The 14,607-nt window shown below is 42.2% G+C and overlaps 1 protein-coding gene across 1 annotated transcript in view; it reads left to right on the forward strand.

Moving 5' to 3' along the window:
* The window catches only part of LOC309558583 (uncharacterized protein), a 533,559-nt gene that overhangs the window by 424,850 nt on the left and 94,102 nt on the right, over window positions 1-14,607 (forward strand). Inside the window, exons 6-7 of the mRNA XM_082261660.1 lie at window positions 2,245-2,463; window positions 4,589-5,124. Of these exons, the coding sequence (XP_082117786.1) occupies window positions 2,245-2,463; window positions 4,589-5,124 (755 nt within the window). The remainder of the gene's footprint in view (window positions 1-2,244; window positions 2,464-4,588; window positions 5,125-14,607) is intronic.

Genomic DNA, 14,607 nt, shown 5'->3' on the forward strand with positions numbered 1-14,607 from the left:
TGATAAGAGCGTAACTAAGTTAGTGTAAATGATTTAATTAGCGCAAGCATATATTTCTGCTACTATCACACCTATATATGTCTAGGTGTATATATACATACATGGGTGTGTATATATACCCCCTATACACATGTTCAGATGTCATGCCTGACTCCAAACGTGTGCTCAAAAAATCACTATAGACGCTTGCAGCCAAAAAGCAAGCTGACAGGGGCGAAGCCATATTACTGCAGCGAAAGTTACTTGAGAGAAACTAGCTTTTCTCTATAGCGGTCACCCTGATATGGAAGGGTTTGGTCACCCTGCCATAGCAGTCACTGTCAGTTCACCCTACACTACATTACGGTCACCCTGATATGGAAGGGTTTGGTCACCCTGCCATAGCAGTCAGTTAACCCTACACTACATTACGGTCACCCTGACACTTCACACTTTCCCTACAGAAACTAAATTTTTGAAGCCAACTAAAGTGTAAAAGAGCACACTAACTACACTAGATATCCCTTTCCTCACACTAATAAATGCTAAATGACACTTTTAAAGTAAAATTAACAGAACTGCTTCCACTCTCTTTCATGTCCCTGTATAACAATGCTAGGAATTTGGCGGGGGCTATCTTATATACTGGGGGGCGTATTCACTAATGATTGGACTATGGACCCCCTAGTCACTCCAATCACATTCCTAGCATTCTCCTGCCCCCTCAATTGGCTTTTGCCAATGGTTCTGGTCCAATCACGGGCTTTTAAAGCCCATTTCCTGAACCATTGCATTTTGGTCGGTTCTGGTTGCCGAATTCTGAACTTTTTGGGCAAAAAGTTCTAAATTCAGCCAAACCTCGAACACCCAATGTTCGGGTCGAACCAATGGTCGACCCGAACCGTTCGATCATCCCTACTTGTCAGGGGACCAAGTCGCCTGACAAGTCGGAAAAGGTGGCTTTGGTATTATTTCCTGCTTGACTTTTTATATTTCTGCCACTACATGGTATACCTAAGTATGTATAAAGACAGTGCAGTCAGTATCCTTTCTGAATATGCAGTAAAAGAGGGTAAGTCAGATGGAGGGTGTGTCAAATTTCAGACTATGTGTAACCAAAAATGAAAAGGGTTTCAATGCACACTCTAACAAATGTTTTGACTACACCTGTGTACATGGAAATTTAACATTTACACTATATTGCCACAAGAATTTGACACCTGACTATACACCTGGCTTGTGGATTCCAAAACCAGGGGCATTAACATAGTGTTGGCTTCCCCTTTCAAGCTCTAACATCCTCCACTCTTCAGGAAAGGCTTTCCATTAGATTTTGGAGTGTGTCTGTTGGAATTTGTACCTGTTCAACCAAAATAGCACCTGTGAGGTCAGGTGCAGATGCTGGATAAGAAGGCCTTGTTCACAGACTGAGTTCAATGCATCCCAAACATGTAAAGCCCCGTACACACGTAGCGATTGTCGGCCGTAAATATTCGGCCGACGACCGATCGGCCGATTGTAGGCTTGTTAGTATGATGCTTCCGACAGCGCATTTTCGGCCGAACAGAATCTGTCGTGCAGGCATTAAAATTTTTGTTGGCCAACACCAGAATGGCCGATTGTTCGCCAGTCAGTACAGATTTCGGCCGACAGACAGCCGATTAGCAAGACTGGGCATGCTCAGAAAAGAAAAAAAGACAAGGAAAGTTAACCATCACATGACATCACTTCTGCAGTCGGCTGTTGTTGGCCGACAAAATTCGTGTGCAGTCTTTTGCAGTTTTCAACAGACACGACAGCCCTGGACAAAAGACGGCCGATCGTTCGGCCGACGATCAGTACGTGTGTACAGGGCTTTAGGGTTTAGGTAAGGAATTTGTGCAGGCCACTCGAGTTCTTCCACATCAAGCTATATCTATAAATATGCAATTATAGTCCCTGAATAATAGTTCCTGACTGAACTCAATGGTATGCTTGTCCATTGAAATCTACAGTACACAGCTACTTGGACATATGCTTGAGCTTCATGTAATCTATTTCTAGAATTTAATCTCAGAATACTGTATATGACTTTGAGACCTTTTTCTTGGAGTTCTGCTTGCATCTGCTAGCCCAGGCTTTGCAAACCCATTGTAGATACCAGTGCTCCCCAAAGTTTGGATCTGGCTAGTATCGACACAGAGCGCTTTAGGCTGTAATAACTAATAATAGGTCAGAATAAAGCTTTCACATGTAGTGCCTAATAATTGGTAATTCTCTGTTTAGGAAAACAAAAGGAACCCACTGTTAAGTGTAAAGCTGGATCCTACTATCCCATCCCAAGTGGATATTTCTCATACAATGTGTGGAAGCCCATCCACTGTAAGATGACACAATTCACTGACAATGATAAGCTGAAAGACTTTCTCAAGGGTAAAAAGTTATTCCTCATGGGGGATTCTACAGTTCGCCAATATATAAGACATTTTGCCGAGAATATTAAAAGTAAGTATAGAGGAGCCTCCATATCTTTAGGTCTTTCTTCAATCCTCCCTCACCTCATCCTTCCTCCCTCCTTTCCTTTTTTATGATCCTCGACTTAGGAGGTGAATAGAAACCTTTGCTGTCTTCAACTTACTTCGTATTACACCGTGCATTCAATAATAAAAAGAAGCATAGATTTATATTCCTTCCTTCCTTCCTTCCTTAGATCTTGCTTACTTACTTGGGATCCTCTTTTGTTTTTCCTTCTTTATCCCCCCACTTCATATATGTTTTGAGTTTTTACTTCTTATATTACTTCTTACAGACTTTTCTTCCTTCCTTCCTTAGAATTTCATTCCTTCTTTCCACCCCTTAAGAACCACATTTTTAAAAACCCTGCTGCAGTGTTCAACATATTTAACCGCTTGCCGACTGCTCACAGTATATTTACTGCGGCAGTCAGGCCCTCACAGGCAGAGCCTGTGAGGCTCTGGGGAGCGAGCGCGCGCCGCCGGAGGCGCGCTCCCGCGCGGTCACGGGGACCCCCCCCCCCCCCCCCGCGCGCGTGTGACCGGCGGACCCGATGTCCGCCGGTCACTCGCCGATCGTCGGGGGAGAGGGAGAAAGTCAGGCGGCTTATGTAAACAAGCCACCTGTCATTCTCCCCGGTGTAGAAACACTGATCACACGGTTCTACAATGTAGGACCGTTGATCAGTGTTCCTACAGCTCAAGCCACAGCCAATCACAGTAAGAATCACGCCCCTAGGGACACACACAGCCCCTCCCTCTCAAATAAAGTTAACCCCTTCACTACCAGTGTATTTTTACAGTAACAGTGCATATGTATAGCACTGATTACTGTAGAAATGTCACTGGTAACCCCAAAAGTGTCAAAAATGTCAGTCAAGGGTCCGATCTGTCCGCCGCAATGTCGCAGTACCACAAAAAAATCGCAGATCGCCACCATTACGCGTTTAAAAAAAAACAACAAAAATGACAAAAATCTTTCCCTTTGTTAGTAAACGCGATAACTTTTGCGCAAACCAATAAAAATACGCTTTTTGCGATTTTTTTTACCAAACATATGTAGCATAAAACAAATTGTCCGAAAATGTTAAAAAATTTTGATTTTTACATTTTTTTTTGGGGAATTTCATATAAAAAAATGTGAAAAATATTGTTATTTTTGCAAAATTTACGCTATTTTTTTGTTTATAGCGCATGATCAAAAAATCGCACAGGTGATCAAATACTACCAAAAGAAAGCTCTGTTTGTGGGAAAAAAAGGACGTCAAATTCGTTTAGGTACAGCGTCGCACGACCGCGCAATTGTCCGTTAAAGTCGCGCAGTGCCGAATCGCAAAATACCCCCTGGTCTTTTAGCAGCCAAATCCTCCGGGGCTTAAGTGGTTAAACAGGACCTGTACTGGGGAGACTGTGCCCAAAAAGTCAGCCAGAGGATACAAGTTACCAGTATCACCTGTTGTCTCCCTGCAGCTAATGTTTTCCCTACTACTAACTTACCATGCCTTGTTTTACACTGTCTCTGTGTGGAAGCAACAGTCTCGATAGAGTTAGTTTTGTGCGTCTTCATCTCAGGGCTACCGCCCAATGGCTTTTGATCTGATTAATTGTTTAAGAAGTAAAAATAGAGGATGAAGAAGCACAGATCAATGGAATAAATAAAGCAAAAAAACAGGAAGGTTTTTTGCATTGAAGGTCCTTAGATACAGCTTCCTCTCCAGCAAGGAGAACAGTGAAAAGAACAGTTGTGGCTCCACCAAATCTCACGGGGCTAGCAGCCAGAGGCAGTAGTGCATTACATGATCTCAAAATGCAAATATAAAGCTATATGAATCAAAGCACAGGAGGTGCACTGCAAATGTTAGGAGCAATTCAAAGCAAAAGGTAAACTATTTAGGGGTACCATTTTTCGTTCCAGATGTTCTCTAATAGATAGGAAATTACCACGTTTTATTCTCAAGTCCATTTTAAAATGCCACTCTGTGGAGAATATTAAAATCAATCAATAAAATATTTACCTCCCTTCTTTCCTTCTCTTAGGAGGAACAAAGCCCATGGAATGTTAATATGATTGTGATGTATATGATTGGATATGATAATTGTTTTTGTTTTTCTTTAAGTTGTGGATTACTTCAATCACACGGAAGATGAGATGCAGTCCTGGCAAAAGACTCTTCTGGCCATTAATCTGGAAAAGTTTATTTATATCCAGTGGAAGAAACACACTTTTCCATTTGTTAGTAAAACCTTCTACTCCATCAAAGAAGATGCCTACATGGCACGCCAAATTGACCAGATTGGCGGAGGAGAAAACACGATCATCATTCTTACTTTAGGTCAGCATTTCAGGCCTTTTCCCTTTCGAACTTTCATCAGGTCAGCAATCAATGTCCGGAGATCGATAGAGCGTCTCTTTATCCGTAGTCCACGCACCAGAGTGATTATAAAGGAGGAGAACGCCCGTGACATGGACATTGACATGGAACGTTTCAGTGACTTCCACGGCCATGTCCAATATCTGGCACTCCGGGAGATTTTTCAAGGGTTGAACGTTGGGTTTGTCGATGGCTTGGACATGACTATTGCCTATGCATGCAATGTCATTCATCCTCCTTTGGAAGTTCTAGAGAACCTCATCAGCATGTCCTTTACACAAGCTTCATAAAATTGAGCAGAAGATACTAGATACAGACTTTGTAATGAGAATTATTAATAATCAAAGAAGGATTATTATTAGTCAATATCATCACCACTATTTTCAGACCACCTAGTGGTAGAGGGAGCTACAGTCCAAGTAGGCCAAATCTGAGGCTTTTCTTTCCATAGCCAAGGACTCAAGTTCCAGTTCCTTTCAAATCAGTTGGGAGACAAGTGAACTTAAGGTTTAGTAAAATATGGGGGTAGCAAAACATAACGTCCACCTTTAAAGTCAAACCAATATAAAAATGGACACCATTAAAGTTTTGCTGCCTGCATTGCTTTTGTGTTTCGACTTTTTTCATGAAGAGGAAAAAAAAAGAATCTTTAGAAACACAGGCTCTGTTATCAAAAGGTCCCAGTGATGGGCTTTTTAGTAAAACATGCTGAGGTTTAGTAGGGACTAGGGTTGGGTATGCCTTGACACAGTCTTGACTTAGAGGGTGTGGTTTAAAAGGAACCTGTGCCTTCCCCATGTAGGGAATATACAGCAAAGCATACAGAAAAGAGGCAGTGATCAACAGGAATTGTACAGCATGACAAAAGAAATGAGGTGGTGCAGGACTGGGACCATATAGCATGGCATACAGGATGAGCCAGCAAAAATTAGAAAAGCATAGCATGGTATACGAAATAAGGCTTTGGAGAAAAGGGAATGTACACCACGGCAAAAAGAATGAGTAGTAGCGGACTATACAGTATACAGTAGCAAAGAACTATGAGTTGTTTTTATGTGATTTTATGTGGATTACTTAATACATTTGTTAAACGCTTTTCATTTTGTGTCCAATATTTGGCACCTCAAAAGTCCTGCTTGTCTTGTTTATTAGGGATCTATAGCAAAATTTTTATAGGGTCCCCAGACAACCTTCCTGCTGCCACTGATAACATAAAATAGTAGCCAGATCCATCATGCCATACCATCAGGGAGAGATGTGATTGGCCCCAAATTTATTCTGCAGCACAACAACCCCAAACATACAGCCAATTCCAAGTCTTCAGTGTAAAGAAGAACAAGGAGTCCTGGAAGTGATGGTTTGGCCCCTACAGAGCCCTGATCTCACCATCATGGAGTCGGTCTGGGGTTACAGAAGGAAGAGACAGAAGGATTTGCGGCAGTCTACATTTACATTCACAGAAGTTCTGTGGTTAGTTTAGAACAACCTACCTGCAGAGTTCCTTCAAAAACATTGTACAAGTGTACCTAGAAGAGTTGATGTTGGTTTTAAGGCATGTATTTGATTTAGAAGATTTTTCTTCTGTTTGCTCACTTTGCATTTAGTAAATTGATAAAAAATAAACAGTTAATTATATATATATATTGTATGTATATGTTTGAAAGCATTCTTACTTTTCAGCATTTCCTCACACTTGACTAAAACTTTTGCACATTTTCTTTCTACAGTAGTTATTCTTATATTTAACCACTTTACAACCGGAGGATTTTGCTGTCTTCCGTCCAGGCCACTTTTTGCGATTCGGCGCTGTGCGACTTCAACTGACAATTGCGCGGTCGTGCGACGCCGTACCCAAACGAAATTTACTTCCTTTTTTTCCCACAAACAGAGCTTTCTTTTGGTGGTATTTGATCACCTGTGCGATTTTTACTTTTTGCGCTATAAACAAAAAAAGAGCGTTTATTTTGAAAAAATAACAATATTTTTCACATTTTTTTATATGAAATTCCCCCCAAAAAAGATGTAAAAACCAATTTTTTTAAAAGTTTTTGGCCAATTTGTTTTATGCTACATATGTTTGGTAAAAAAAATCGCAATAAGCGTATTTTGATTGGTTTGCGCAAAAGTTATTGCGTTTACTAACAAAGGGAAAGATTTCTGTCATTTTTGGTGTTTTTTTTTTAACGCGTAATGGCGGCGATCTGCGATTTTTTTTGCGGGACTGCGACATTGCGGCGGACAGACCGGACCCCTGACTGACATTTTTGACACTTTTGGGGGTACCAGTGACATTACTGCAGTAATCAGTGCTATATATATGCACTGTTACTGTAAAAATGACACTGGCAGGGAAGGGGTTAATTTTATTGGAGAGGGAGGGGTTAATGTATGCCTGGTGCTTACTGACGTGTAGGGGGGGAGGTGACTATGTGATTCATGGACAGATCGGATGTCCAGCTATGCTGAACAGTCCGATCTGTCACTCCCTGTCACTATGGAGATCCGCCCGCTGTGTTTACACACAGCGGGCGGATCTCCAGACTCGATCCCCGACGATCGGGTAAGAGCAGCGGCGATCGCCGTTGCTCCTCCCCTGGCCCGACTCCCGCTGTGAATGAAAACAATGGGAGCGAGCCTCCGGCGGCGCGCAAGCGCCGCCCAGAAGGGGAGGAGTCCAGTCACGTTAATACTACGTGACTGGACGGGAACGAGCCACTCTGCCGCAGTAGTATTACTGTGAGCGGTAGTAGAGTGGTTAATAGTATCTTTAATTGAATGGTATTGTCTACAGTTGTTTTCTTTTTTTTTTTAATATTTTTCCTTTGCAATTATTTATACATGCATCCATTTGTTACACTAAATTACCAAAAGTGTTGGGACACCTGCCTTTACACGCACATGAACTTTATTAGCATCCCAGTCTTAGTCCAATATTGAGTTGGCCCACCCTCTGCAGCTATAACAGCTTCAACTCTTCTGGGAAGGCTGTCCACAAGGTTTAGGAGTGTGTCTATGGGAATGTTTGACCATTCTTCCAGAAGTGCATTTGTGAGGTCAGGCACTGATGTAGACAACCAATCTGGCTTCACAGTCTCCATTCCAATTCATCCCAAAAGGTGTTCTATCAGGTTGAGGTCAGGTCAGGACTCTGTGCAGGCCAGTCAAGTTCCTCCACCCCAAACTCACTCATCCATGTCTTTATGGACCTTGATTTGTGCACTGGTCCAAGTCATTTGGTGGAGAGGGGATCATGGTATGGGGCTGTTTTATCAGGGGTTGGGCTTGGCTCCTTAGTTCCAGTGAAAGGAACTCTTAAGGCATCAGCATACCAAGACATTTTGGACAATGTCATGCTCCCAACTTTGTGGGAACAGTTTGGGGGATGACCCCTTTCTGTTTCAACATGACTGCGCACCAGTGCAAAAAGCAAGGTCCTTAAAGACTTAGATGAGCGAGTTTGGGATGGAGGAACTTGACTGTTCTGACCTTAACCCAATAGAACATATTTGGGATGAATTAAAGTGGAGACTGGGAGCCAGGCCTTCTTGTCCACATCAGTGCCTGACCTCACAAATGCGCTTCTGTAAGAATGGCCAAACATTCCCATAGACCAAGGGTCTTCAAACTACGGCTCTCCAGCTGTTCAGGAACTACAATTTACATCATGCCTAGTCATGTCTGTGAATGTCAGAGTTTTACAATGCCTCATGGGACGTGTAGTTCCACAACAGCTGGAGGGCCATCATTTAAGGATCCCTGCCATAGACACACTCCTAAACCTTGTGGACAGCCTTCCCAGAAGAGTTGAAGCTGTTATAGCTGCAAAGGATGGGCCAACTCAATATTGAACCCTACGGACTAAGATTGGGATGCCATTAAAGTTCATGTGTGTGTAAAGGCAGGCATCCCAATATTTATGGTAATATAGTGTATTTTATATTTGACACTTTTTATTAAATATACTATTTGATTAAGTTAGCTTTGCTTGCAGGGGCATATCTACAGATCATGGGGCTACATAGCAAACTTTTAATGCCCAACCCCCAGCAACCTCCCTGTTGTCACTGTTCTTAACTTGAAGTATGTCTAAATGCAGGACAGGTAGGAGGAGAGCTGTTAGCAAAGCTCTGCAATTTAAATAAGTAAATGTAAGTTAATACATTACTAGGGGACCAGTGCAGTAGACATATGTTGTCAGTGAAGTGTGGGAAATAGTGCAGGGAATTAACTTTTAGAGGGTTTGTTCACCATTACAGAAAATAAAAAATGTCAAGGTGAACTAACACCATACACATTCAATAATAAAATATGCCCCGACGCACCTCTATCCCTCAATAACTTAGAGAAATGCAAAGATTTGCCCTTGGGACTTTGAATGAGGTGCGACACGCCCAATGATGATACAATGTAAAAAGTACGTTTATTGGAATATACATCATGTCAGCGAGTAGACACAGACAGGCACCAGATTATAAAACAGATTTGCTAGGTAATACATAGTATATTCATATTCATAGTCAAGTTCAGTATTCCATAGAGCAATCCATGGTAGGTATGAAAATGCATCCTGGTAAGCCGATGGGTTTTTGTGAACAACTGTTCACTTCCTCAGGCATTGATGCACACTTGTATAAAGTACTCAAAACCCATACTTGAGTAAAAGTACAAGTGCTCAATCAAAAAGTGACTTGAGTTGAAGTGGAAGTGCTCTATCAAAAAGTGACTTGAGTAGAAGTACTAAAGTATTCAACATTTTTTGTACTTAAGTATTGCAAGTGGTTTTTTTTTTTTTTTTAATTTTGCTACTCAAGTACTGAAAGTAAAAGTACCAGTAGTTTTAAAAAAAAAAATGCTACTCAAGTACTGAAAGTAAAAGTACAAGTATTGTGTTATGTAGTTATTAAAGAAAGAAGTCAAAAGTTTGAACATCATATTGTTTTTTTATTATTTCAAATGATTAACCTAAAGGACAATCACAATTCCTTTGGCTGTAACTTTTTGTAAACAAAAACAGATAAAGTATGTCCCTCCCTTTCCCCTTTAAATCATCCCTCCTTCTCTTCCCTGCATGTTTTTTTTTCTCCACAGCTTATTGGTGCGCAAAATCATATATAAACCAACATGATATACAACAATATATTCCAATAATGAAATAAAAGAAGAGTGTATGAAATCAAAGTCAATAAAAAGTCCATATATATATATATAATGCCATAATGCCATACATATGTGACAAAACAAGATGAATATATTTTCAAAGGTGCAGGAATCAAACAGGTGCTATTCCAAATAATAGGTGCAGACTCCGACCACCTTGTGGATTTCCCCCTTACCCGGCGGATGAAGGTAAGTGCAAAATAATATCCAAATAGACTCTTCCAGTGAAACAAAACTGCAAAACCTGTGCTCTCAACTTCCAGTGAAAAAAGAAAAATCAGCCTCTTACCAGAAAAAAGGTCTATGTACGCTTGTGACTCTCCTTGGTTGGGGGAGGTTCTCTTTCCCCTTAACAGCAGATATGTAGAACATTTTATTTATACATACAGTAGCATTGATTTTCGTATGCACTGATTTACACATGACATTATACACATTTTTTTGAACTTCATTAAACTTGCCATCTAATGTTCTTGCAGTGGTAACTTTTATAAATGTAACGAGTAACTATGCAGCACAAAAAAAAAAAATATCGGAGTAGGAGTATTGAAATCGTCGAAAAAATGTAGTGAAGTAAAAGTGGAAGTAGGAGAAAAAAAACCTCTCCAGGAAAGTACAGATACCGCCTTTCGGTACTTAAGTACATTAGTGAAGTAGTTCTACTTAGTTACTATACATCTCTGCGTTGATGTGATACATGGTTTCTAGGAAACAGACAGTTTGTAGCATGTAATAAAGATAGTAGATAATGTTATGCGATAGTAGATAATGTTATGCTGATGCAAGACACTAAGGGGCCACCAAGGGGTCATACTTACAAATCTGTTAAAAGAAATTGCATGCTCATGATCCATTGGTGCCGCTGGGACTTTCTATCCCGAGAACTGTGGGCCTGGGATCCACGAGGGCCCAGCAGGACAAGCAGGGCCAATCACAAGCACAGACCAACATAGTGTGGCATCCATGGGGATGGCTAGAGGAAACATATATCTATGTATCAGACTCATACAGTATCTAAGGTGTATATGAATAGTAATATCAGCAATCAGTACAAGGAGTATAATACTATGCAGTAAATAGGGGTATCAACTGGCAACACTAAAGTCTCATACACACAATCAGATTATGGGGCAAATTTTCTTTTGTTTTTTTGTTGCATGCTAGTCTCATATGGAAAGTGAAGAGGTTACTTTCATACGAATTTTCCCTTAGAATTCAACTTCAGAAGTGATGTCATGTGTTGAATTGTTTTGTATGTGTTATTTCGTTTATGAGCATACGTAGTCTTGCTCTTATGATTTTTTCCGGACAAAAACGTTACTAATTAAAGGAAAATCGGACATTGTGTTCACGTACCACAAAAATTTTATAGCTTGCACATCCAGTTTTTGTCGTATGAAAATTCGTACTTGGCTGTCGAACGCACTATACTAACGACCCAATAATTTTACTTTTGATTTTCTTATCATGCGTACGGGCCTTAAGAGTGAACCTGAGTTAAAAGTATGTATTTGATACTCAGATTAAATGCTAAAAGTAAGCAATAAAGCAAAAGAGTATCAATGATGTGCGATTAAAGTTGAATGAAATGACAAAACAAGAAGCAAACCAAATATTCAAAGAAAATGTGACCGCACGGAGAAGTTGAAGAAAAAAGTGTTTAATCCCCCGTATAATTGAATACATACAATGCTTCACATAGACACGGGACAGGTAAACGCATTTCACGATTCTACAGATCGCTTAATCATTACCAATAGTGGTAAGCAAACCAAATAGCCCCAGAGGCCTCAGAGGCCTCAAGAAGGAAAGGATAGTGAATTGAAGTGACCTACCTAAGTAAGAATATGTAGCAGCAATGTACTATATTGTGCAATCAAAGTGAAATAAACACAGCTCCCTATTGCATTGGATATGAAATATGATGTAAGGGTAAAGGAGAGTTAGAGAGAGAGAGTGAGGATGAAAATGAAGTGCATGTGATAAGGAGGAAAGAAAAAGAGGATACACAGCCACCAAATCACAAGTCTGAAGGACAAAAAAAGGTGGATGAATGTGACCTACCATATTGAAGCAATACTCTGACAAAAGATTGCATGCATCATCACCGAACATTGTGGAGCCACTGTAGGCTAGTGCAGGGCTGGGCTCTCTTATCTGTACCTGTAACGAGCCCCCTTGGACCCCACCCAATGTAAGGTGGTTGCAGCTGGCTGGGGAAGAGAGATCCCCAGCAATGGCGGCCAACATGTGGGGAGGACAGCACAGATTACATATCCAACCACACCATGGTGCGACATGGCCTCGCGGACTGGTGCGATGACATCACGGCGGGAACGCCGGCGTCCTACGCTGAGTCCCCCACTCGACGCTGATGCTCTCACAGGCGCCACCCGCCCAAAAGGATGGCCAGGCGGGGACCACAAGGTGAAAAGGCATCGCAGCTTCCGGGGCAGAGACACCAATTGCAGCTTAGGAAAAGAGCGTGGGAAAATTGGTTGGAAAGTTCCCATCATATAACAATATAGCCATAATGGCACAAAGTATAAAATGCAAAAAATATATATAAAAATAACCCCATACACCTTCTGTTGCTGTCCAATGGTGCCCTCTGTGCTCCTTCATCCAGAGTGGGGGCACTCTAATACAGGAGGTGTGTTACTGGCCAGATCATCAGGTGGAAACAGAAGAGAAAAAACATCTAAAACAGGAAAACTAATGCAGCCAACACCTCTAATGATTGGTAATCTGCCATATACTGTATAACATTTTTTGGTTTTGAAGAGTTTTGCTAAAGTAAAAGAAGAATGCTGTTTGTTGAATAACTTACAATACTATTATGTACTGGGTGAAACAAACTCTGCAAAGGAAAAGTTGTATCAACCTGCCGTTAAATCAGTAAAAAGAATTGCTGGATAAACTAATGGTCTGGTCTGATTACTGGGAATGTAAAATGTGTGAAATCCTACAGTGTATGGGAACAGGGAATGAAATGTAACCTTCATGTTAACCTTCAGGGTGATGGAGAAAGGACGGTAAAGAGAAGGAGAATCAGCCAGTTCGGGAAAAAAGGCGGTGGTTGCCGATGACAGAGGTTCTGTTGGATGGGGGGTGTTTGGTTGCTGCATGGTCTACCCATCTAGGCAAAGGCACTCCACAGTTGATGCCCAATATGTAGCAAATCTCTCCTACGGACTGGGCCTTAGCCACAAGTGTGCAAGACCTCACAAAATATTCTGCTGATGCCCTTAGGCTGAAGTGTAAAGTGTAAGGTGTGTTAAAGAACTGGTGGAGGAAGATAAGTGTTCTGTGCTTTAAAATAGCTTTGTAGTCAGTGCTGGGACAGGTGTCATTGGTGGAGAGAAGGATGTTATCCTTCTGGTGTGGAGGTGTGGAGCCCAGTGTAACAGGTCTGCCTGTAGACAGGGGCAGGTGTTCTTCTTTCCTGTAGGTGGCACTGTGCCGTTGCTACAAGGTAAGGGCAGTCTATTAAGGGACATGTTCCATTGAAGACTCCATTAGCTTTCTCTAGGGAAGGCAGGTATCTGATTTCATGCCCAGTTTCCGTGAGAGTCAAGGCTACTATCTTAGCGGGAGAACTTTTATTGCTGGGATGGGTTCCTAGTTAGTAGGGACAGTTTAAGGCAATTGTGTTAAACACAAGGCACATGGGCCAAATACAGCCTGCCAGGCCATTTCATGTGGCCCTCACATCTCTCCTGAAGCTGTGACACCCTCTTAACCTCGCCCCCACATTGTCTCAGCAGTCAGCAGCAGAGAGGAGGACAGAACTCCTCTGCCAGATCCAGCGCTTACCCATGCAGCTGTGTAGAAGCTCACCTCTACCATCCTCCTGTCTCAGCAGTTGGCAGCAGAGAGGAGGACAGAACTCCTCCTTCAGATCCTGTGCTTCACTGTGCAGCCACAGCACCCCCTCCCCCTGCCCCGCCTTCCTTGGTCTCAGCATTCAGCAGACTCTGGCAGCTGACTCCAGCCCTCCTTTGGTCCTCCTCCAGACCGTGTACTTCCTGCATCTCCTTCCCGGCAGTAGCACATGGTAAGGGAGGTGCACTGTGAAGTAAGGGAAGGTGGGGAACTCCTGACTTCTGATGGTGGGGGGCTCTTAACATCTGATGTAAAGTGGGGGTGGGGTTCTCCTGACATCTAGTCCTACTATTTACAACCAGCCCTTTAGGGGGACCATGATGCTGATGCGGCCCGCAATGAAATTGAGTTTGACACCCCTGGTAAGGGCAATCCTGGGACAAGGTAATCTAGAGCCCAGGGCGAACATGCCAAACTGCACCCCCCCCCCCCCCCAAGATGTAAAGATGCATGAGCATTATGTATCAGCAACCCTCCCCTCACAAAATAGCACTAACCTGCATGATTTTCCTCTAAGCATAAATTCCCCCTCCTCCCAGTACAAATATGCTTCCACCGGTTGAAATTTCCCCATCACAAATGCCCCCCCCCCCCTTAAATAAATCACCCTTCAAATCCCCTACCCTTCAAATCCCTCAAACTTCTTCTCCGAGTACGCAACTACATCCCCCCACTTCAAATCCCCACTCCCAGCACAAATTCCCCCTCCCACAAGTTTCCTC

The sequence above is a fragment of the Pelophylax lessonae genome (genome assembly GCF_965119305.1).
Source record: "Pelophylax lessonae genome assembly, chromosome: 6".
NCBI classification, from domain to species: Eukaryota; Metazoa; Chordata; class Amphibia; order Anura; family Ranidae; genus Pelophylax; species Pelophylax lessonae.